The sequence below is a fragment of the Sminthopsis crassicaudata genome, chromosome 3 (assembly GCF_048593235.1).
Source record: "Sminthopsis crassicaudata isolate SCR6 chromosome 3, ASM4859323v1, whole genome shotgun sequence".
Taxonomy (NCBI): Eukaryota; Metazoa; Chordata; class Mammalia; order Dasyuromorphia; family Dasyuridae; genus Sminthopsis; species Sminthopsis crassicaudata.
The window spans coordinates 169,884,742-169,910,998 of NC_133619.1; the positions used below are offsets into that span (position 1 = coordinate 169,884,742).

General features: G+C 35.4%; 1 protein-coding gene across 8 annotated transcripts in view; it reads left to right on the forward strand.

The window, feature by feature from the left end:
- ARHGEF7 (Rho guanine nucleotide exchange factor 7) overlaps positions 1–26,257 on the forward strand; it is a 329,493-nt gene that overhangs the window by 151,777 nt on the left and 151,459 nt on the right. For all 8 annotated transcript variants that reach the window (XM_074299550.1, XM_074299548.1, XM_074299551.1 and 5 more), the window contains one exon: positions 14,269–14,357. In XM_074299550.1, coding sequence (XP_074155651.1) covers positions 14,269–14,357 — 89 coding nt within the window. The remainder of the gene's footprint in view (positions 1–14,268; positions 14,358–26,257) is intronic.

A 26,257-nucleotide genomic window follows, 5' to 3' on the forward strand; every position in this document is an offset into this window, starting at 1 on the left:
ATGAAAAATGATGTTCAAAAGAACAAAACTTTGTATTCTATCAGTAATCTGTGAGATCTTGTTTTAAAAAATATATAAACTTGTTTTCCTTTGTATCCTGGTAGGTAGCTATCCTTATTTTATTGTATTGTAGGTTTGTGGCCTTTTTATGGTGGATGATGCAGAAGTTTGGTAAGCATAGGGAGAAAGTTGAAATCAGGATGAGTTTCTCAAAGAAAAATAAACTATTTAATTCATAGAATTTTTGTTTAACATAAAATGATGAAGACAGTAACATGATACAGTGAAAGACAATAACAATATGTCCTTAAATGTGTAGAAAATAAATAGTAGGCAATGAATTAGCTTAGAATTTTTCTTTAGGAGTAAATCATAGGGTAGATAAGATGATAGATCTTTTTCAAGTTTATTTCATGTTATTCCTAGCCATACTGCAGTACTCCATACACTCCTAATTGCTAATTCTTTCCTTAATGTCACATTCCATCACTTTCCATATTTGTACAAGTTGTAACCCCAAAATGTAATATATTCTGTTTGTATCTCCATCTTTTAGAATACCTAGCTTTCTTCAAAGTGTACCTCAAGTGCTATCTCTTACATGAGGTTTTGCCTCATTACCCTGTTATTAAACATGCTCACTATCTTGAAGTTATTTTATATGTACTTTCGTTTATTTGTGCAGATGTTGTATCTTCCCTCCATAGTGTAAGGCTCTTAAGGACAGGAATATTTTTTTGATATTCACAATGCGCATGGTGCCCAGCACACAAATATATATTATGTTTGCTTATGTGAGGTAAGAGAAATGAAAAAGTGAAAGGAGAAGTTGTCTTATAATTTGGTCAGTCTTGTTTTACCAGGTTTTAAAGGAAGTGGGAAGGGAGAGTAGAGAAGGAAGGATAAAATAGAGTGGGTAGTTACTTTGTTTTCCAGAGCCTAAGTTAATAACTCCATTAGCTTTGTAGTAATGAAAATGCCCTGTTAACTGTGGAAATTTAGTAATTGCAGAGGCTCAGAGTAGTAAGGCTCCCTCTATTCCAGCACCAGCTTGACAGGAAACTCTTCTACAAAACTCCACAACAAATAGTTAACTGGGTTCCTCTTGAAGACCTTCAGTGATTTTATCACTTTAATTAATTAATTTAATTAAGGAATTTATCACTTGTAAGGCCACATACTATACTTTTTTGTGTTACAGTTATTACTTTTTTTGGGGGGGTATGGAAATCTTTACATGTTTTGGGCTTATCAGTTTTCTTAGTAAATGTGTGGGGTTTATTTAATAGTGTAGGAGTCTTTGAAATTCTCCCTTTGTTTTTTTCTGGACCCATTATTTCCCAGTGTATTGCCGTCTTCTATTTACACCTTTGCATTGAAATCACTAAGTATTAAAGCATATGTTGATCTGATTTTGTTTTGTTTTTAGCAAATGCTTATGATCATTGTAATACAAAATAACTAAAAATGTCCCATGAATTGATGTTTCTTTTTTGCTTTTGACACATGATAAAATCAGCTTTACTAATTTGTTATATTTACAATTGGAGAACCTGTCACTCATTCGCTATTCTTTTATGTAGCTGCAATTTCCTACTTAGGGTTTTATTTATAGTAAGAATATTGCGAAATAGGATAATCTATTTCAATTCCTCTATCAATTTGTCCTTTGTTGGTCAGTGGACAAAGATCCCACATTTAGAGTACCAACAAGCAAGTATCTTGAGTACTGGCTTTAGATTCAGGATAGACCTAAGTTCAAGTACTTGGGTCAATATTGATACTTTTTTTTTTTTTTTAATTTCCTAGGTTAATTTTTGTAGTCTCATTTGCACCATATTTCTGCACAAAGCTTAACATGAGAATGACCTGATTTTGCTTATGCTCATGCACTCTGTGTTTTGCTAACACACTTGGTTGCTAGAAATAGTCAGAATATTTTAAAATATTAGGCCAGCTTAGAGGTGATTTCCTTCTAATTACTTAAATCATAATTTTGCTTTTTTTGAATGCACATGGAATTTTATGACCTATATTTTGAAATCCAGTTGTTAGAAATAGTATACTTTATAAGAGTTGGGAAAAAAGGTCCTTAGAAATCAAATCCAGTCCTTTCACTGGTCAGATTAGGAAACTGAGTCCTAGGGAGTTTTATGAGATCACATTTATTGTAGCATAGTATGGACTGAAATCCAGACTTATTGGTGCTCAAGCCACTTTTCTTATTATTATATTGGAATTGTACTTAAAATATATTTGCTTGTGTTAAAGATAATCTTGAGAATTGACTGTGTAACAGTGATATGTTTCATATATATCTTAAAAATAATTTGTCCATGTAGGTTTAATTATGTTTACCTTGATACCTCTTTACATTGAAGAGAAATATCCTTGGAGTAGAGAAATTAGCAGACAGTGAGTGTAACAGAGAACCAGTGGCTCTTTCTAAGTGGTTGTACATTCACTTTTCATATTTATAGCTTCTTAGTTTATGAATAGGCCGTTGTGTATATCTATCAAACCATCTGTCTATGTTACTGTTTTATCTCTGGGTCATCTAGGTATTGTAGGAATTAATAAATTTTTTTTTAGAATATTATTTTTAGAAGCATGTCTTTGTTAATTTTAACTTGCTTTTGTTGTAATAGTGTAGTACAAAAGATTGATCACAGAATTTGGAATGGAAGGACCTGGATTCAGATCTTGGTTTTGCCACTTCATTTCTCTAGATATCAGTTTCTTTATACATTGAAACTTGGTGACAAAGAACAATGGATGCGATGAATTCTGAGACCCTATCTATCTCTAAAATCCTGTGATCCCTGATCTGATCCGGGATTTCTTCAGCAGGGTAACTGCCTTTCTTATATTAGAAGATTGAAAGTATTACTATTATCACTTAGAATTTTTGGAAGAATATGACTTAGTTACATTGGACTAAATTAGTGTCCTCTGGGGAGTAAACTGAATGGAAAAAGCTCTTAGAAATGATGATTCTGAACACAATACAGTTTCTTCCTCCTAGGAAAAAAATAAAAAAGACTTAAGTCTACGACTTGGGAAGAACTTGCTGCTAATTATATAAATATATTGCTTTTTTCTGAAAGACATCCTTCTGGCTGTCTTAAAGCTTAATTTATATAGACTTGAGTATGATCCTTTTTCTTTCCTTTCGTAGTTTCCTAGTTTTGAGTTTTCAATACAATATAATGGTTATCTTTGTTATAGTTATTCTTCCAGATAGTTATCACAGTGCTCATGCATAAATACTTATTATCCATCTCTAAAGAATAGTGATCAAAATTACTTGATTATTAGTTAATTGAAGGTTTTGAGTTGGGAGCCTTGGACTTAGGAAAAAAAATTGACTAATTTCTGCTTGGCTTTCAGGCAGGAGGTTTGAATATAATAATCTTTTGGAAGCCAAAGAGATTCTGTAGTATTTTGTCAGGGCCTTTGCTTTGGCTATTACTCCCTCCTTAGAAAAAGTCCTTCTGCCCTTTGACTTCTTATCTAAGTCCTATCTTGCTATTAAAGGCCCAACTTAAAGTTTATTCTTTATGATTCTTTATAATTAGAGGCACTAATTCTGTTTAAGAATATGTCCTAATGGACTCAGTTTCAAATCTTGGTTATCCAAAGGATTATGTGGAGGTAGGTGGAACTTCTGGCCAAGAAGGCTGCCTGATTGGAGGCAGACCACCTTGTTGCCACATATCTATTCATTTAAAAACATGAAATTCATACCAAACCAAATAATGATCAAGGAATCTGAGACTTTTCTCATATTATAACTGTACAAAAAGGTGGAATTCTGGAGGCAGTAGGAAAAGGGCTGTTAACAAAGCCTACAAATATTGACCTGAAACTTACTATTAATTTTATACAATACAGATCACCTTGTAGTTTTCCACTCAGAGAGCAAATTCTTACGATTTCATCTGTGACCCTCAGCATCTGTAATTCAGACTACCTTAACAGTAGATAAGTAGATTCTTACTCCTTTCATTTTGACACTGAAGGTCCATCTTTGTTGCATCCCATTTTTGAACTTTTCATTTCCATCACCTTCTAATCAGGATATCTCTCCTTCCTCATTACAGAACAAATTATAGGCTCTCACATTCTGTAAATGTCAGCTATCCTCCTCCTCCCTCCTCCTTATTGTCCTCACCATCATCCTGTCCTGTTAATCACAACAGGAAACTGGATATAAAGGTCCCCTCCTTCCTCTCCTTTACTTTTTTTTTTTTTTTTTAAACTTTGTTCCTATAGGAAAAGTCAAAGCTCATGTAAGTGACCATTATAGTTCTTTTGCTGCACAAAGAACTAAAGTAAGAATCATTTATGTTTTAGAAGAGCAGTTCTCAAAATGTGGTCTGGAAATTCCTGGCAGTCTTCCAACCCTTTTTTAGGGTGTCTTTTAGGTGAAAAACTTTTAAAAATTGATTTTTAGATTTTATACACACACACACACACACACACACACACACACACACACACACACACACACACACACACACACAAATCTAATATGACTATAAGCTTTTGTGTATGTGAGGAAAATAACAGTAATTTTTAAGAATATAAAGGGATCCTGAGATCAAAAAGTTTGAGTTACTGTTTTAGAAACTAGCCAGACTTTTCTTAGCTTTTTACTACAGAATCTTGGGATTGGAGTTCTGGAATTGTGGAGTGAGGAAGCCATGTCTGAACAATAATAACTAATATTTATAATAATAGTTAATATTTATATAGTACTTACTGTATGCTAGGCATTGTGTAAGTGCTTTACAATTATTCTATCTTTTGATTCTTACAACACTGTTATTCTTATTTTACAGATTAGGAAACTGAGACAAATAAGGTTAAGTAACTTGCTCAGGATCATACAACTAGTAAGTGTTTTGAGGTCAGATTTGAAGGTCTTCCTGACTCCAGGCCTCTGTGCTACCTAGCTGCCCTTAGAATAAAGGTGAAGAGTGGATTTGGGGGATGTTTGCAGACATTAAGAAGCGGGAATTGTAATGGAGATTGTGGGGTCTCAGAAAGTAGGGAATTTGTAGTATAAAAATACAAATGAAGAGAAAAATTGGACTACTAGTTATGCAAAACTGCCCTTTTATGTTTTTTTCTCAAGAGGAAGGAGGGGAAGTCTGCTTTGTTTTACTTGTCCCTCATTTTTGCAAATGACTTGACCGATTGTGACCATCTGTGTGCATTATGGCTGAAAAGAATGGTCTGTAATCAAAGAACTCTTGATACCATCACATGTGAAAATAGTTATTTAATTCCTGGCTACAGCTGTTATAGTAAAGCCCCACTAATCCCGGTTGGGGAAAGGCCAGTCTAAATTATCAAAAGTGTTAGCATATTTAATAAACTTAATATTCCAAGCTTTCCATATAGATTTTAAATTCTTCAAGAAAAGGGCTATTTTCTAATATTTCTGTACCTTCCACAGTGTTTGAGAGTTGGAGCCACAAAAATATTTATACTAAATATATGTAATCGAATGAAAACAACTAAATTGAAATGATACTTTATTTTACAATAATACAGTAATTAGAATTAGTTGAGTAAAATGAGAGTATGTGATATTAGTAGATAGAATCTGAGGTCAGGAAGACCTGGGTTTAAACTTCACATCTGACATACCATTTTTATGACTCCCAGTAAGTTTTTTAACTTATCAGTGTCCATATGTCTTTAATGATAGAAGAAGTTTTCTTATTTCGATTTCCTAACAACAGATCTAATTCCCTTAAAGGAAAAATAACAACAAATTTGTCTGGTTAGAATTTCTTAGAGGATTTGTTTTATTAAATTTCATATTTCCTAAAGCAGGGATGGAGAACATCGAGTCTGTGGGCTGTATAAGGCTGGCAAAATCTTTTCTTCTGGCTCTACCAAGGCAACTGCCTGTGACTACAACCTCCTACTACTTTAGTTCTTTAAGATGATAATTTTATATGACCCACAAATGATTTTATAAATATCCTGATGACCCTTGGCAGAAAAAGCACATTCTTCATCTCTAGCCTAAAAAAAGGAGTTCAAACTTCATGTCACTTAAGGTCCTTTGACCCTAACTCACATAGCCAATCTTCTGTTCTGCTGAGAACTTTTTTTGCCCCATATGTAGCAGTCCTTTTATTGTTCTCCTGAGCCATTTTTTTCTATTCTATTCTTATGTTGTCCAGAATGTGTTTGTTTCTAGCCTATCTTCAGCATCAAATAGTTCATAAAAGCTTTCCTTATTAATCTATTCCCTATTGATCCTTGATCTCCAAACTATTGCACCTATTGGTGCTGTTCCTTTTCTTTTGATTTGTCATGTAAATATTTGTAAATATTTGCTCAGCTACCAGATATTAGCCCTGGAAGGTAGGATTGTGATTATTTCTTTTTCTTCTTAGTGGCAGGACATAGTGATGCATATGGCAGATATTTAACCTATGACTGTGGTGCATCTGAGCCAGGGGAAAAAGGATGGAACTGTGGTTGAAAGTGGAGGCTGTTTTGGAGGGTCAAAGAACCCTTACCTTTGGAGAGGGTAGTCTGTTGGCTTAAAGGAGAGGGGAGGGTGTCAGTCACATCATTTTAATGAATTTCATTTTTTTCCCCTTCTGTAAAATAGGAAGAATAGCATTTGAATGATCTACTTTGATAGAATTATTGGGAAGCTTGTTGTAAATATCAAGTTCTATATAAATTCAAATTGTTGTCATTATTCTTATTTTCTGATACTGACTGCCAGGCGTGAATATCTTTTCTGCTTCTATCTTTGCTCCTTGGATTATGATACTTCTGGGAAACTTCAGTTATTACCCTGATTTGGCCTTGTCTTGTAAATGCCTCTTGATTATAAAAGCCCTTCCCCTCAAGGAGGGCATTATCTTTCTTCCATATCAATATTTAGTGGCTCTTTTCTTGACATAAATGATATTTTTATTTAAGAGTTTGGAGGTTTTTGTTTTATTTATTTATTTATTTCGTTTTGTTTTTGTTTTGGTCACGCATAGGGGAATTATTAAGTGACTGAGGTCACATTTGAACTTAGGTCCTCCTGATCCCAGAGCTGGTGCTTTATCCACTGTGCCATTTAGCTGCCTCAAGGATTTGGAGATTTTAAAGTATTTTTCACTTGAAACATTTTTCTTATATTTATATATATGCAAGATAATTTGCTTAGTGATCCTTGTGAAGAATCCTTGGTGATCTCTTAGGTCAGTCACTGGCCTAAAATAATTGTTAGCTCTAAATTTATTAAGTCTAGTTTAAAGAAATTTTACTTTAAATAGCTGTAATGTTCTGTTTCTCTAAGTCATAATCGTTTTCTTGGGGAGCTTCTGGAAGCAGCCTTGGCTTTAGTTCCAGTTCAATAATCCCAAAATACAGGAGATTAAAGTCCTTTACTGTCTCTTTCCAAATCTTATCTCCAGATCCTTTATTTTCTCCTTCAAGTCTTGTCTCCTTCACTTGGGGCTCAGCTAGCTTTCTTAGAGGCCTCTTTCTCTCTTTAGTTCCCCGAGAGCTCTTATCTGAACTTCGAAGTGGGAATGAAATCTTGACTCAGTCTCCAAGAGAGAGGATTGTGGACTTCTGTGTGCTTGGCCCTGAGAGTTTCTTGCTTATATGCTGCACACTGAGTACACACCAATCATTACATCACTAGGAAACCATTATTTGTTGTAGGATTAAATCTATGCTAAATTAGATTTAACCATTGTCTCCTCAATTCCACTAAGTACCTTGTTTCAAGTTATGGCTCATAACATCTCCTAATAGGATCAAATCAATTGTCTCTATTCATTCCAGTGACTTAGCACCTTTAAAAAATCCTAACAAATAGCTTATCTGTTTATAACAACATCTTATAGACTTGTAAGTTCAGTATGTAAATAAGATTGTTTTAGCTCTGTTTTTGTCATTTGTTGATCTACTTAAACAAATTTTGAGAATTTCTTAATGAGTTATGGGTGTGTATACATGCATACATGCATATACATACACACATACATACATACATACCTGTCTACCTAACTTATACATGAACATCACATCAGTGAATTTTCTAGTTAATTGAAACTTGACACTTTTAAATACCAGGCTCTTTTAAAAACTTTTTTTTCCTCAGCAATTTTGGATAAAATTATTTATAAAATATTAGTATATAGTCTATGCTTTCTTAAAAAGGAAATGCTGAACATATTTTAAACATTCTTGATTCAGGTCCATTATTTGTTTTTGTTTTTTTTTTAATTAAAACTTTTTATTTTCAAAAACATATGCATGGATAATTTTTCAACATTAACCCTTGTAAAACCTTGTATTCTATATTTTTCCCCCATAACCCTCATCACCTCCCTTAGATGGCAAGTAATCCAAAATTTGTTTAAAAAATATGTTAAATCCAGTATATGTATACATATTTATACAATTATCTTGCTGCACAAGAAAAATCAGATCAAAAAGGAAAAAAAATGAAAAAGAAAACAAAATGCAAGCAAACAACAACAAAGAGTGAAAATACTGTGTTGGGATCCACACTCAATTCCCACAGTCCTTTCTCTGCATGTAGATCACAAGATCATTGGAACTGGCATCAATCATCTCATTGTTGAAAAAAGCCACGCCCATTAGAATTGATCTTTGTATAATCTTGTTCTGCTCATTTCACTTAGCATCAGTTCATGTAAGTCTCTCTGCAGGCCTCCCTTAAGTCATCCTGCTGATTGTTTCTTAAAGAATAATAATATTCCATAACATTCATATACCATAACTTATTCAGCCATTCTCCAACTGATGGGCTTCCACTCAGTTTCCAGTTTCTTGCCACTACAAAAAAGGGCTGCAGGCATATATATTGTTCCTAGGATATACTATAAGATATTTAATATGTATGGGAATGCCTGCCATCTAGGGGAGGGGGTGGAGGGAAGGAGGGGAAAAATTCTGAACAGAAGGGAGTACAAGGGATAATGCTGTTAAAAAAAAAAAAAAAAATTACCTATGCATATGTACTGTCAAAGAAAATGTTATAATTATAAAAATTAATAAAAAAAATTACAAAAAAAAAAAGAACTAAGCCCATCACAGATGAAACATTAAAAAAAGGGGGGCTGCAGGCTGTTATTTGTAAATATGAATCAGGTCATGTATGATTTTTCTGAATTAATTGCTATTGTCTGGTTGGATGTTATTTAAAATTTTTGATTGAGTAGTAATGAATGATATCTCTTATATATTTTTTTTCTTTTCTGGTTTTGATATTAGAATTATTGTGATGTTCTTTTTCTCTAAATTGTAATCGTTCTCTTGGAGCAGATTTCTTGGGGAGCTTCTGGAGGCAGCCTTACTTTCAGTTCAGTTCACTAATCCCAAAATGCAGCCAAGAGTTAAAGTTCTTTACTGTCTCTTTCCAAATCTTATCTCCAGATCCTTTATTTTCTCCTTCAAGTATTGTCTCCTTTATTTTCTCCTTCAAGTATTGTCTCCTTCACTTGGAGCTGGGCTAGCTTTCTTTGAGGCCGCTCTCTAAGCTCTCTTTGGTTCCCAAGAGCTTTTGTCCAAGTGTCTCCAGCCAGCATGAAAGTCGAAGTGGGAATGAATCAGACTCTGCCTCCAAGAGTGGGCTTGTGGGAGCTCTTAAAAGTATGCTTTCTTAAAGGTGTGAAGTATAATGTGTGGACCAATGATCAAACTCCTTTAAAGGTGTGAACTCCTAAGTACATTACCTTGTAAGAATCCTAACAGATTATGTCTCATAAAATAAGTTTGGCACCATTCTAGGTTCTTATAATTCTTTATATTTTTCCAGGTTTTGTTTGTTTAAAATTTTATTTTATTTTAAAATTTTGTTAATTTAATTTTCTGTGTTCTTCACTTTGATAGGCTGGTTACCCCCTTTTTTTAATTGACTTTTAAAAATTTAGTTATATAATTCTTCCTGCTTTCCCCCCCCCCCTTTTCCTCCTCAGCTAAGTAGTTAATTCAAAATATTACATCTTTTGCAACTCCTTTTCTTAGTTTTTTTCCTTTTTCTGTACCTTTTTTTCCCCAAGGATTTCTTTTACCTTATTCTCTTTATGCCTTCCTGTCTCTTCTAGACTTTTTTATTTGATTCAGAGTTTATACTTCTTTTTGTTATTAAATTAAAGATTCTAAAGTACCAAGTTTGTTTTCCTTCTGCTAACTAGTTTTCCATATTATTGCCATTATAGATCTTGTTTCCTTACTCCTTTTTTTCTATGTTGTGCAGCTTTTCTATTTCTATTCTGTTTTTCTGTCATTCTTAAAAGTATCAATTCATAAGAGAAGTAATTTGGGTAGCATTGACCCATGGTAGAATATAATGTTTGTTTCAGATTATGTAGTCTAATTCTACCCTCACCCCTCCTCATTTTCATCCCCCTTTACCATATAGCAGTCTCCTCTCTGGATCTGTATTCTCCTATGCTTTTTTTGTCTTCAGGATTAGTAGTCTCTATTTTGTATAGGAAATAAGTTTATGTTAAATCTTACTTAGAATATCATATCCGCTTCCTTCAGTTTTTGATGGGTTCACAATTGTGTGTGTGTATGTGTGTATTTTTTGGCTGAGGCAATTGGGGCTAAGTGATTTGCCCAGGGTCACCCAGCTAGGCAGTGTTAAGTGTCTGCAGACAGATTTGAACTCAGGTCCTCCTGACTTCAGCCTGACTTCAGGTCCTCCTGACTAATAATCTTACTTTTTAAAAAAAAAATGTTTTCCTTTATATTTGAAATTTTTCTTTTAGTTACTTGCAGCATTTATTGTTTGTTAATTATCTTGTTAAAATTTAACTACTTTGTATCCTGGAGTTTGAACTGTGAGGATCCTTTCTTCCCTTCCTTGCTCCCTTCTTCCCTTTCTTCCTTCTGTTTCTTAAACAATAGTATTCCATAACATTCATATACCATAACTTATTCAGCCATTCTCAAACTGATGGGCATCCAGTCAGTTTCCAGTTTTTTGCCACTACAAAAAGCTGCCACAAACATTTTTGCACATGTGAGTCCTTTTTACTTTTTTATGATCTTTTTTGGGATACAGGCCCAGTAGAGACACTGCTAGACACAGGGTATACACAGTTTGATAGCCCTTTGGGCATAGTTCCATATTGCTCTCCAGAATGGTAGGATCAGTTCACAACTCCACCAACAGTGTATTATTGTCCCAGGTATGAAGTCTAATCAATAGTGATTTAGAGGTTTATTTTTTTTTTAATGTGACTAGAAATAGTTTTAATTTCTTCATCTGAAAATTCTCTCCTCATGTCCTTGATTTTTTTATCATTTGGAGAATGGCTTATAGTCTTATAAATTTGACTCAATTCTTTATATATTTTAGAAATGAGGCCTTTATCAGAACTGTTGGATGTAAAAAATTTTTCCCAGTTTTCTGCTTCCTCCTGAGCTTGTTTGCATTGGTTTTGTTAGCAAATTAAAACTATTTCTAGTCACATAAAAAAAAAAAAAAAACAAAAAACACCTCTAAATCACTATTGATTAGAGAAATGTAAATTAAGGCAATTATGAGATACCACTTCATACCTCTAAGATGACAGGAAAAGATAATGCTGAATATTGGAGAGGATTTGAGGAACCTGGGACACTAATAAAAAAGAATCAATATTCATTACAGAAATTGGTCTATAATTTTCTTTCTCAATTTTGACTCTACCTGATTTAGGCCTTATCACCATAACTATGTCCTAAAAGGAATTTGGTTGGACTCCTTCTTTCTCTAGTTTTCCAAATAGTTTGCATAGGACTAAAATTGTTCTTTAAATGTTCGGTAGAATTCATATGTAAATTTATCTGATCCTGGAGTTTTTTTCTTGGGGGGTTGATTAATAGCTTGTTCATTTTCTTTTTCTAAATGGGACTGTTCATTTCTTCCTCTGTTAAACTGGGCAATCTATATTTGTATTTCTCCATTTCATCTAGTGTATCAGATATATCAACTGTATTGACGCACAGCTGGATAAAAAGCTCCTAATTATTCCTCTAATGTTCTCTTCATTGGTGGAATATTTAGCTTTTTCATTTTTCATACTAACAATTTGATTTTTTTCTTTCCTTTTTCTAATCAAATCAACTAGAGGTTTATCTATTTTGTTGTTTATGAAAAAAATTAACTCAGTTTTAGTTATTATTTCAGTATTTTTCTTACTTTCAATTTTATTAATCTCCCTTTTATTTTCAGAATTTCAAAGTTGGTATTTAGTTGGGGTTTTAAAATTTGTTCTTTTTCTACCTTTTTTAGTTGGATGCCCAATTCATTGATCTTCTCTTTTTCTATTTTATGCAAGTAAGCATCTAGAGAGATAAAATCCCCTAAATTTTTGTATGTTGCCTTATTGTCATTCTCTTGGATGAAATTATCAATTGTGTCTGTGATTTGTTGTTTCACTAATTTTCTCACTAAATAATCTAATCTTAAGGATTATTTAATTTCCAATTAATTTTTGTCAATTTTCCCCTTTATTGCATAATGATCTGAAAAAAAAATTACTATTTTTGCCTTTCTGCATTTGCCTGAGATTTTAATGCCCTAATACATGGTCAATTTTTGTGTTGGTTCTGTCACTCCAAAACCAGTTCAGAGACTTGGTCTGCAGGAATCTCAGAGATCTTGCTCTGAGGGAAGCCAGGAAGAGCTCAAAGACCTGTCTACTCTTTGCCATCTTGATTCTATCCCGATTTTAATTTCTCTTTATAGTGACTCTTATTGTAGTTTTATGTTTTCTTGGGAATCCATAAGGTTCTCTAAGTAGGTCTTGGTTCATTTTCCTTTGCCTTATGATATTTATGGAGAGAGATTTGTAATCTCTCATATTTTGTCATTCATATTTCCTCCTAATTTTAATACTTTGTTGTTGATTTATTTATGTTGTTCTTAGATTTTTGTCTAAATTTTCTTGTTCTTGAGTTTTTGGTTATTTTTTTGCCTTTCCCCCTTATTTGTTTCTTTTTTGGGGAGGAACTTCCCCCCATAATCCCTTATAACTTAATCTCTGACTTCTTGAACACTTTTAATGGAAGTTTATCTCTGGAGTTCATCTTCATAACTTTTTGTCTCCCCTAGAGTTGGGGAATCTACTTTTATCAGGTCACAGTTCATGCCCATGTACTGGAGGGACAGAATTTGCTGCATTTAGATTCCAGTCCTCATTTGTGCATACTTCCCCCCTCTCTCAAGTTCTTGTTAATTATTTGGTCTCTGACTGGGCAGAATCTGTATCTCATGCTTTTTTTTTTTTTTTTTTTTTTAACAATTGGAGGATGATAGTGTGTATTGGTCCATCAGACTTTCTGCAGCTTTGGAGTTTTCTGAACTAGGGACTTCCCCAAGCAAAAGGAAATACAAATTTTCCCTATGATTCCAAGGGCAGGGGCTGGGATATGATGGCGCATTGACTGCAGAAGGGAAGGAGTCCCGAAGGAGTCCCTATCCTGTTAGTTGTAGGTGCTGCTGGATGGACAGGTGCTGAGTGAGTGTTATAAAGGACTGATAATCTCCACTGTTAATTCATAAGGCTGGTTGGACTTTTTTTTTTTGGGGGGGTGAGAATGGGGAAAATGTCTAGTCTTCCAATTTATTGGTCATCTTTTTTCATTATTATTTCATAGGAGACATGTGATCTTATTAATATGTATATTCCCTCTAGTAAGGAAGTTGCAATCAGTCCATTTCTTCTCATTCAGACCTTTCTTATGCACATCCTCATGTAGAGAATATACTCTACCATCTACTCAGTGTTTCAGTGGCTTTCTTCCAGTTATGTAACATTCATGGTATCATATATTTAGCTTTAAAAGGAACTTTAGAGAACATCTAGTCCCGTCCTTTCATTTTAATCAGGAAAACTGAGTTTCAGAAAGATTAAGGAAGTTGATTTATAGCATACAGGTAATTGGGAAAGAAGCCAGGATTTGAACTTAGCTCATGTAATTCCAAATACAGTGCTTTTTCCATTGATCTACATGGTTTTCTTTTTCAGCAGTGCCACAGCAGCACTTAAAGAGTTCCTTAAAATTTTTAAAAATAATATGCCCAAATCCAGAATTATAGGAAATTTTGCTGATTTCTTGGTTGATGATTATATTCTGGGTGGTAGTGGCTGTCAGGTCAGTGACTTCTGAATAAGTGAAGTGTTACTATATTTTGCCTATGTACTCTTCTTAGCAAGTTTAGTATTTAGTATTGAACAGTAAAATTGCATCCTGTTGTTGTTTCAGAAAAGCCAGTGTCCCCCAAGTCAGGAGCATTGAAGAGCCCTCCTAAAGGATTTGATACATCTGCAATTAACAAAAGCTATTACAATGTGGTGAGTAATTAATTTAAATAGTTTTTTTATTATTTTTTAATTATTTTTAAATTAATTTTATAATTATACATTTTTGACAGTATATATACATGAGTAATTTTTTTTTTATAACATTATCCCTTATGTTCATTTTTCCAGATTTTCCCCTCCCTCCCTCTACTCTCTCCCCTAGATGATAGGCAATCTTATACATTTTACATGTCTTACAGTATAACCTAGATATAATATATGTCTGTAAATCCAATTTTCTTGTTGCACGTTAAGTATTGGATTCCGAAGGCATAAGTAACCTGGGTAGATAGACAGTAGTGCTAATAGTTTACATTCAATTCCCAGTATTCCTTTTCTGGGTGTAGTTGTTTCTGTCCATCATTCATCAGCTGGAAGTGAGTTGGATCTTCTTTATGTTGAAGATATCCACTTCCATCATAAGACATCTTCATAAAGTATTGTTGTTGAAGTGTATAGTGATCTTCTGGTTCTGCTCATTTCACTCAGCATCAGTTCATGCAAGTCTCTCCAAGCCTCTCTGAATTCATCCTGCTGGTCATTTCTTACAGAGCAATAATATTCCCTAACCTTCATATACCACAATTTACCCAACCATTCTCCAATTGATGGACATCCATTCATCTTCCAGTTTCTAGCCACTACGAAAAGAGCTGCTACAAACCTTTTGGCACACACAGGTCCCTTTCCCCTGTTTAGTATTTCTTTGGGATATAAGCCCAGTAGTAGCACTGCTGGATCAAAAGGTATGCAGTTTGATAACATTTTGGGCATAGTTCCCGATTGCTCTCCAAAATGGTCAGATTCTTTCACAACTCCACCAACAATGTATCAGTGTCCCAGTTTTCCCACATCCCCTCCAACATTCATCATTATTTTTCCTGTCATCTTAGCCAATCTGACAGGTGTGTAATGATACCTCAGAGTTGTCTTAATTTGCATTTCTCTGATCAGTAGTGATTTGGAACACTCTTAATATGAGTGGATATAGTTTCAGTTTCATTATCTGAGAATTGTCTGTTCATATCCTTTGACCATTTATCAGTTGGAGAATGGTTTGATTTCTTATAAATTAGGGTCAGTTCTCTCTATATTTTGGAAATGAGACCTTTATCATAACCATTAACTATAAAAATATTTTCCCAATTTGTTACTTTCCTTCTAATCTTGTTTGAATTAGTATTGTTTGTACAGAAACTTTTTAGTTTGATGTAATCAAAATCTTCTATTTTGTGATCAATAATGATCTCTAGTTCTTCTCTAGTCACAAATTCCTTCCTCTTTCACAGGTCTGAGAAGTAGACTATCCTCTGTTCCTCTAATCTATTTATTATCTCATTCTTTATGCCTAAATCATGGACCCATTTTGATCTTATCTTGGTATATGGTGTTAAGTGTGGATCCATATCTAATTTCTGCCATACTAATTTCCAGTTTTCCCAACAGTTTTTTCCAAATAATGAATTTTTATCCCTAATGTTGGTATCTTTGGGTTTGTCAAAGACTAGATTGCTGTAGATGTACCCTATTTTGTCCTTTGTACCTAATCTGTTCCACTGATCGACTGGTCTATTTCTTAGCCAATATCAAATGGTTTTGGTGACTGCTGCTATATAATATAGTTTTAGATCAGGTATACCTAGACTACCTTCATCTGACTTTTTTTTTCATTAATTCCCTTGAGATTCTCAACCTTTTATTTTTCCATATGAATTTTGTTGTTATTTTTTCTAGGTCATTAAAATAGTTTCTTGGGAGTCTGATTGGTATAGCACTAAATAAATAGATTAGTTTGGGGAGTATTGTCATCTTGATTATATTCACTCTGCTGATCCACAAGCACTGGGTGTCTTTCCAATTATTTAAATCTGACTTTATTTTTGTGGCAAGTGTTTCGTTAATTTTGCTCATATAATTCCTGACTTTTCTTTGGTAGATGGATTCCCAAATATTTCATACTCTCAACATTTGTTTGGAATAGAATTTCTCTTTTTATCTCTTGCTGTTGCATTTTGTTGGTGATGTATAAAAATGCTGAGAATTTATGTGGATTTATTTTGTATCCAGCAACTTTGCTAAAATTCTGAATTATTTCTAATAGCTTTTTATTAGAATCTCTGGGGTTTTATAAGTATACCATCATCTGCAAAGAGTGACAGTTTGATTTCCTCATTACCTACTCTTATTCCTTTAATCTCTTTCTCGACTCTTATTGCCAAGGCTAGCATTTCTAATACAATATTGAATAGTAATGGTGATAGTGGGCAACCTTGTTTCACTCCTGATCTTACTGGGAAAGGTTCCAGTTTATCTCCATTGCATATTATGCTTACTGACGGATTTAAATATATGCTCCTGATTATTCTAAGGAATTGTCCATTTATTCCTATTTCTCAAGCGCTTTTAGTAGGAATGGATATTGGATATTATCAAATGCTTCTTCTGCATCTATTGAGATGATCATACGGTTTTTATTAATTTGATTATTAATATGGTCAATTATACTAATAGTTTTCCTAATATTAAACCAGCCCTGCATTCCTGGTATAAATCCTACTTGATCATAGTGTATTATCCTGGGGATGATTTTCTGAAGTCTTTTTGCTAATATCTTATTTAAGATTTTAGCATCAATATTCATTAAGGAAATTGGTCTATAATATTCTTTCTCAGTTTTCGATCTACCTGGTTTAGGTATCAGTACCATGTCTGTGTCATAAAAGGAGTTTGACAGGACTCCTTCATCCCCTATTTTTTTCAAATAGTTTATATAACATTGGGGCTAGTTGTTTTTTAAATGTTTGGTAGAATTCACATGTAAATCCATCTGGTCCTGGGGATTTTTTCCTGGAGAGTTGATTTAATAGCTTGTTCTATTTCTTTTTCTGAAATGGCAATTTATTTCCTCCTCTGTTAATCTAGGAAGCCTATATTTTTGGAGGAAGTCATCCATTTCACTTAAGTTATCGAATTTTTTGGCATAAAGTTGGGCAAAGTAACTCCTTATTATTTCTCTAATTTCCTCTTCAGTGGTGGAAAGATCCCCCTTTTCATTTGTAAGACTAATAATTTGATTTTCCTCTTTCTTTTTTCTGATCAGATATACCAAAGGTTTATCTATTTTATTGGCTTTTTCATAAAACCAACTCTTGGTTTTATTTATTAATTCAATAGTTGTTTTACTTTCAATATTATTGATTTCTCCTTTTAAGTATTTCAAATTTAATATTCAAGTTAAATATTTAATTATTTAATATTGGGGGTTTTTAATTTGTTGTTGTTGTTGTTGTTGGTTTTTTTTTTGTTTTTTTTTTAGATTTTTAAGTTGCAGGCCCAATTCATTAATCTTCTCTTTCTCTATTTTGTTCAAATAAGCCTCTAAAGATATAAAATTTCCCCTTATTACCACTTTAGCTGCATCCCACAGATTTTGGTATGATGTCTCATCATTGTCATTATCTTGGGTGAAATTATTAATTTTTTCTATAATTTGCTGTTTCACCCTGTCATTCTTTAAAATGATATTATTCAGTTTCAATTACTTTTTGGTCTATTTACCCCTAACTTCTTATTGAATGTAGTTTTTATTGCGTTGTGATCTGAGAAGAAGGCATTTACTATTTCTGCCTTCCTGCATTTAATTTTGAGATCTTTATGTCCTAATACATTTTCTATTTTTGTATAGATTCCATGAACTGCTGAGAAGAAAGTATATTCCTTTTTATCACCATTCAGTTTTCTCCAAAGGTCTATCATACCTAGTTTTTCTAATGTTCTATTTACTTTTTAAATTTCTTTCTTATTTGTTTTGTGGTTTGATTTGTCTAAATCTGAGAGTACAAGGTTGAGATCTCTCACTATCATAGTTTTACTGTCTATTTCTTCTTGCAACTCTCTTAACTTTTCCTTTAGAAAGTTAGATGCTATACCACTTGGTGCATATATGTTTAGTATTGATATGGCTTCATTGTTCATGCTACCTTTTATCAGGATATAGTTTCCTTCCTTATCTCTTTTAATTAGATCAATTTCTGCTTTTGCTTGATCTGAGATAAGGATGGCTACCCCTGCTTTTTTGGGTTTACCTGAAGCATAACAGATTCGGCTCCAACCTTTTACCTTTACTCTGTTTGTATCTCCCTGCTTTAAGTGTGTTTCTTATAAACAACCCTACAGGGTTCTTACTTTTGATCCAGTCTGCTATCCGTCTCCGTTTGATGGGAGAGTTCATCCCATTCTCATTTACAGTTAAAATTACTAATTCTGTATTTCCTGCCATCATATTATCCCCAGATTATGCTTTTTTCCCTTGCCCCCCTGTACCCCTTCCCCAATATTTAATTTATAGACCCCACTTGTGACGCGCAGCCCTCCCTTTTTAGTAATTCTCACTACTCTTTCCAAGTCCCTTCCCTTATTCCCCTTTTCCTTTTCCCTTTTCCTCTCCCCCCTTTTAATGAGGTGAGAGAGAATTCTCTGAAAAACAAATAAGTCAATTATTTACTCTTTGAGCCTATTCTGATGAGAGTAAGATTCACACAATGATTCTCCCCCTTTCTAAATTCCCTCAGATGTGGTATATTTTCTATGCCTCTTCCTAGGATGTAGTTTCCCTCTTTTTATCACTCTTTCCCCTTTTTCTGATACTATCCCCTTCCCTTTACTACTTCTCCTTTTTTTTTTAATATCAGTAAACTCAAATTATCCATGCGTACTTTCTATATACCCACAACAGAGATACAGTTGTCAAGAGTTCTTTTTACCTTTTTCTGTTTCTCTTCAGTCTTGTGGATGTAGATCAAATTTTTTGTTTTAAGTCTTTTTTTTTTTTTTAAGAAACAAATGGAATTCCGATGTTTCATTAAATGACCATCTTCTTCCATGGAAGAAAATGCTAAACTTAGCTGGGTAGTTTATTCTTGGTTGCAATCCTTGATCTTTTGCCTTTTGGAATATCAGGTTCCAGGCCCTTCTATCTTTTAATGTGGAGGCAGCCAGATCTTGAGTGACCCTTATTATGACCCTTGATATTTGAATTGTTTTTTTCCTAGCTGCTTGCAATATTTTTTCCTTTGTTTGATAGTTCTGCAGCTTAGCCACAATGTTCCATAGAGTTCTTTTCTTAGGGTCTTTTTCAGAAGGTGTTCGATGAATTCTTTCAAGGCCTATTTTCCCTTCTGTTTCTATTATCTCTGGACAGTTCTCTTTGATGATTTCCTGTAAAATAGAATCTGGGATCTTTTTTTGATCATAGTTTTCGGGAAGTCCAATGATCCTCAGATTATCTCTCCTAGATCTATTTTCCAGGTCTATAGATTTTCCCAGTAAGTATTTGACGTTATTCTCCAGCTTTTCATGTTTTTTTTTTTTTTTTTTTTTTTTTTTGGTTTTTGTTTTTGTTTTTGTTTTTGTTTTTGTTTTTGTTTTTGTTTTTGTTTTTGTTTTGTTTGACTGATTCTTGGGTTCTCAATGAATCATTCATTTCTATTTGTTCCGTCCTGATTTTTAATGAGTTATTTTCTTCATTCACATTTTTCATTTCTTTTTGTATATGCCCAATTGAGTTTTTAAATGAATTATTTTGCTCTATTGAATTTTTTTCCATTTCCCTAATTTTTTTTAGAGTTATTTTCTTTTTCCAATTCAGAAATCCTACTTTCTTGAGACTTTTTTATCTTTTCCAATTCAGAAATCCTACTTTCCTGTGATTTTTTTAACCTTTTCTAATTCACAAATTTTATTTCCCTGCATCTCCTATGAATTCTTTATTTTTTCCAACTCAAATTTCAGGACTTTGTTATTCTCTATCAAAGCTTCTCTTTCCTTTTCCCATTTTTCTTCAAACTCTCTTAATGTTTTAATAGTCTCTTCTAGTAGAGATTTATGTGATGGGAGGCAGGTACCATTCCCCTTTAGAATGTTATCTTGCTGACTCTGCTGTGAACTTCCTCGGGGTTGGATACATGATCTTTCTTTGTGTAGAACGAATCAATAGTTCTCTTCAGCTTTTTACTCATTGTTAAAAATCTTTTGGGGTCTGCCCTTGGGGTAAGAAGTTTATTTATTTACTTATTTACCAGCTTCCTCCCAGACTGGATGGATGCAGAGGCTCCTGTGCCTGAGCTAGGAGAGAGCTCTGGAAGAGTTCCCCTCCCCCCTTTCCGGAAATGCCTCAGAGGTTATAAGGCTGCACTGTGAGGGTTGCCCAGTGAAGGACCCCGCTGTGTGTACTAGCGACTTCCCTGAGATTTAAGACTGAATAGTAAAAGTGACACAAAGCCCAGCCAATGCCTCCTTGTGGCATGGATATCAGCAGCTGATGTGAAAAGCCCCTGCATTCAAACTGGAAGTGTCTGCCCAGAAACTGCAGTCCCTCCTTCAAAGGTTCTGCTTCTCTGGGAGTTCAGCTTCTCTGGGAATTCGGTTGCTGCTAGAGTTCCCCAGCCTCAGGCCAAGCCTGGCCCTATGTGGATTAGATGTTGCTGTGGGCTCTGTCCCTGCTGTTCAAGCTCTTAATTACCCCAAGGTGAAGCCCGGTACAGCAGAAGGCGGCTGTCGTGTAGAGATCTGTTAGGAAACTTCTGGATTGGGGTGATTCTAGGATCTAGCTTTATATTTCAAAGTGGGTTGATTTCTCTTCTAAACTGCTGTTTTATAAGCAGAGAAGAGCTAATAACCTGTGTCAGATTCCTCTATCTCAGTGGCTTCTCTGATCCTAGAGTTCTCCCCAGCCTGATTGGTACAGTGTGCTAGCACCTAACCGTCTGTGCTGGCCTTTTTTCTTCCTCCCCTTGGAACTGACCTTTTCTGTAGAGACTCCAGATTCTCTTCAGCTGGTATGTTGTGCTTCTAATCGTGGTTTCTATCAGTCCAGCATTATTTTTGAGGCTGATTTAACTAATTGGTAATGAGGGAAGAAGGGAGCTTACAAATTCACGTATATCTTCTCCGCCATCTTGGCTCTGCCCCCAGTAGTATTTTTATATATTCAGAACTAAAAATAGGAAATGTAAACTTATATTTAGGATAGATAAATTTGTTTTCATACCATCTTATCTGTGGGCTATTTTATGTCTTAAAATTGTTTGCCTCCCATACCTAAAGTACTTCCTTGATTTATAATTCAAAATTGTCATAGATGTATTGTGATTTATGTTGGTGGAAGAAATTCCAGTACCAAGAGTTTACCCCTAAATATGTTCACCCTTAAAGATAATATCAATATACTTACTTGAACTCTTAGATTTGTTTTCAGTGATCATTAACTTCATATATGGTTATGGTAAATGGTTGACATTGGTTTCATTTTGTAATCCAAAACCATCACAAATTGCCTTGTAGTTCAAGATAAGCAAAAAGTCCGAAGTGTAGATAATTATAATTCACTATCTTTTGCAAATGATGTATTAGAAAAATTCTATGAAGAACTTGACAAGAGTCTCTTAGTCAAATTGAAGTATATGTTGATATCCAGTAACTTCACTATGAAAGTAAATTTAAGGGATGATACCAAAAAATATCATGGTGAATGAAATTTGAGAGTACTAAATAAGAGAAGTCTCTTTTTTGTCTGTCTGTCTGTCTCTCTCTCTCTCTCTCACACACACACACACACACACACACACACACACACACACACTCTATTTGTCTTTACAGCTCAGAAATAAATAGCATTTGGAGGCACTGATCATGATTAACACTTAATAACATCAGAAAAAATGAAATTTTCAGCTAGGAAAAGACAAGATACTGGTAGAGCACAGAAGTGTAACACTGTCCCCTTATTTTCTCACTCTAAGCTCACTCCTTTTCCCAATGTCTCATTGACATATTTGTGAGTTCCCACAATTTGTGGCTACTATAAATCATTTTGGGTTGTGGGGCTAACACCTGCTAGGTACTTTTACTACTTTTAGTACTACAGATCAGCCAAGATGAAACCATTAATTCTTATTCAGAAATATTTGCTAAAGGGAATGCAAAACAAAAATAATTGTAACATAATATTCTACTCATAAGCCTGGGATCCAGTCTCTTAACAAAATAAATACTGCTCCTGGGACAGCATGGACACAACCTTTCAAAGCTATAGGGAGGAGACATGTGAATAGTGAATTTGTGCCCCAGGCCACTCACAGCTTGGGATTGTGGGCCTTAATGTCATCTGTCTCTTCAGAAATAATTTCTTTGATAATTCATTAGTAGGGAGCAGCTAAGTGGCGCAGTGGATGGAGTACCAGCTCTGAAATCAGGAGGACCTGAGTTCATATCTGATCTCGGTCACTTGATACTTCCTAGCTGTGTGACCCTGGGCAAGTCACTTAACTCCAATTGCCTCAGCCAAAAAAAAAAAGAAAAAGATATTTATTCATTAGTAGACAGGACTGCTTTTGATGGATCCTCTTCTTGAACCTTTTCTCTTTGGAGTTCCTCTACTCTTCATGTTGTGCCATTCCCTTGCTGGTTAACTAAAGCAATAAAGTGTTGGGATTACTAGGTGAGAACTGAGGTTGTCTGGATGGTGACAAGGTGAGAATTCAGGTTTTCTGGACAATTACAAGGTGAGAACTCAGGTTGACTTGATAGAGGGGGCAAGCTCATTGGCTGGGGTGGTTCTTCCCAGAAGCCCTTGCATTATCCCACGCCCATTCTCTGGGAGGATAAAAAGAGACAGCACTGGGCGCAGAGAGCAGATCGGCCTGAAGAAGGATAAGAGTTGGAGGAGATTCAGAGCCAGGATTCAAGAGAAAGACTCTGCATTGCATCAGGCTTGACGGGGCTCTCTGCAGGAAGGGAAGTCACTTCTAAGGACAAGAGTTAACAGCAACTGCCTGGAGACAACGGTTCACTACAGGAAGAAGAATCTGTCTGAAAGATTTGAGTAGACACAGCAGATCTCTTCCCAGAGAGCGATCTGGCAGCTTCTGGAGACGACAGCTCACTGCAATTGGCGCCCAACGTGGGGCAAGGACTTTTGCTTATCCTGACAAGAGGAGCTAGGCCAGACCTTTGCAGTTTGGCGCCCGAACAGGGACGGACACAGTCCTGATTCCAGTGGAAAAGCTTCCGATCTAGATCTCAGTCTCTCTGACCCAGAACCGTGAGTAACGAGGAAACTTTGTTAAAGATTAAGTGAGCGTGCTAATAGATAAATAAGGAACTTAACTTGTTAAGGGCTAAACCAGGAATCTCTTATAGCTGAAATGGGGCAGATGTTAGCTATATTCAATCCCTGGACCTCAGCCGACTCAACCTCAGCCCCAGACGCAACCTCAGCTCCATTCAGGAGTGGTACTATAGAGAGTATAATCAAGATAATTGAGGAGCAGAGTTTACTTGTAACCTGGGTACAGATTGCTAAACTCTTGGCTGCATTAAGACGCACATCCCCTTGGTTCTTAGAGGAAGAAAAGATAGATGTAGATAAATGGAAGCTAGTGGGATATGAAATGAAAGAATTTCAAGCAAAAAATGGGCCTCGTTCAATTTCTGCAGAAGTATTTTATATCTACAACATAGTTCAATTAGCCTTAAACTATCAAGCAAGTTGTAGGAGAAGGAAAAGTTCTAAAAATGAACAGAGGAGGAAGTGTGAGGAAAAAAGGAAAGATCAAGATCTTTCCCTAGAGCAAGAGGATTTAAATGAGGAATTATGGTATGATTCTCTTGAAGAAGCTTCAACCCTGCCTAGAGAACAGATTATTGACAGGCCCACATCAACCCCACCTTCAGAGATGGAGGAAGAAAGAGGGGAAGAGGCAGAAACACAAACAGAATTGCCTGTGAAGCAGCCTAAGCCTATGACAAGATTAGAAAAAGCATTGGTTAAAGCTAAGAGAGAAGGACAGGATATAAGTGATTTTATACATGCATATCCTGTGATTGAAAATACTGACTCTGTAGGAAAAAAAAGGAGAAGATATGCACCTTTAGATTTGAATAAAATTAAGGATTTGAAAAAAGGTTGTACCCTTTATGGGGCTACATCAGCTTATGTCAAAATGTTACTAGATGGTTTGTCTTATGAAGTCCTAACCCCGAATGATTGGAAATCCATAGCAAGGACATGTCTGGAACCTGGAGAAAATTTATTATGGCTTGCGGAATTTCATGAATTATGTAAAATTCAAGTCAGATGCAATTTGGAAATAGGAGTTAACACACAATTCACTTTTGAGCACTTAGCTGGTGAAGGTCAGTATGGAGAGAATTCGGAACAGATTAATTATACCATGACAATATATGAGCAAATTGCTAAGGCTGCAATAAAAGCTTGGGGTGTCCTTCCTGGACAGAAAGATCGTGGAGAGGCTTTCACTAAAATACAGCAAGGTCCCAATGAACCTTTTGCAGATTTTGTGGGACGTTTGCAAACTGCTGTCAAAAGAACTATTGGAGAAAATTCAGCTACAGAAATAATGACCAGACATCTGGCTAAGGAAAATGCCAACGAGATTTGCAAAAGAATTATATGGGGATTAGACAAAGATGCTCCTTTAGAGGAGATCATAAGACGCTGTGCTACAGTGGGAACAAATGCTTTTTACACCCGGACAATGATGAATGTGGAAAGACAGGGTCCCTCATGGCAAGGGCCTTCTAGAGAAACTCGGCGATGTTTTCAATGTGGAAAAATTGGGCATCTAAGAGCTCAGTGTAGATATGGAGATACAGTGAGAAGACAGGGTGAGAGAAGACCTAAAACTCCATGTCCAAAATGTCACAAGGGCCTCCACTGGGCCTCTGAATGTAGATTGACACAGGGAAATGACAGGTGGGGCCCAGCTTCAGGCCCCCAAGTGGGGCATGATGGCAGCCGAGGTTACATCCAGAGAATTTTAAGACACGATCAATCAGCCAAAAGGCAATCAGATGGAAGAAAGGGATTGAAATTAGGAAAAATAGAGTTGTGTGCAGTAGAGACTACCGAGATACTCCCTGGAGAAGTGAAATCTGTTCCTGTTGAGCCTATGGATCCTTTGCCTCCAGGCACAGTAGGCTTGACCATTTCACCTTCTGAGAGTGCCTACAAAACAGTGTCCATCCATACACTGATGTGGGAGACTGGAGAACGTGTATCTAATATCCCAGTCACTAACACAGGCAGACAACGTGTGATTTATCAACCAGGAGAAGTAGTAGCATCAGGCTTATTGTTACGGACCCCTAATAAGCAACCTAGTGATAGTCGCCTAGATTTTGACTCCAATGAACAAAATCCAGGAATATATTGGACAGCAGCTGTGACAGCTGACCGACCTATGCTTACTATTTATATAAACGGAATACCATTTGAAGGATTGGTAGACACGGGTGCAGATCGTACAGTTATTAGAGGTGCCAATTGGCCCGGTCACTGGCCAAAGATTAAAGCAGACACCTATATGTCTGGGGTGGGAGGATCAATAGCAGCAGAGGTTAGTGCTAGGCCTTTGAGATGGGTATTTGAAGGAGAAACAGGAGCTTTTACTCCTTTTGTGGTTGAAAAAATCCCCATCAATCTGTGGGGAAGAGACATTTTACAGCAGATAGGATTACAAATAAGCACTTCGGCTTTTTAGGCAGGGCTGCTGTTGAAGGCCTACCTGCACTTTCACCAGTTCCTATTCAGTGGAAGACTGATTCACCAGTGTGGGTAGAACAGTGGCCCTTAAGAAGTGATAAAATTCAGGCCTTATTAGACATAGTGCAAGAACAACTTGACCAAGGACACTTGCGGCCTTCTCTAAGTCCTTGGAATTCCCCAGTATTTGTGGTGAAAAAGAAATCTGGAAAATGGAGGATGATAACTGATCTAAGAAGAGTAAATGAACAGATGGAAACTATGGGAACTCTTCAGCCTGGACTTCCATCTCCTACTCAGTTGCCAAGAGAATGGCCTCTATGGGTTA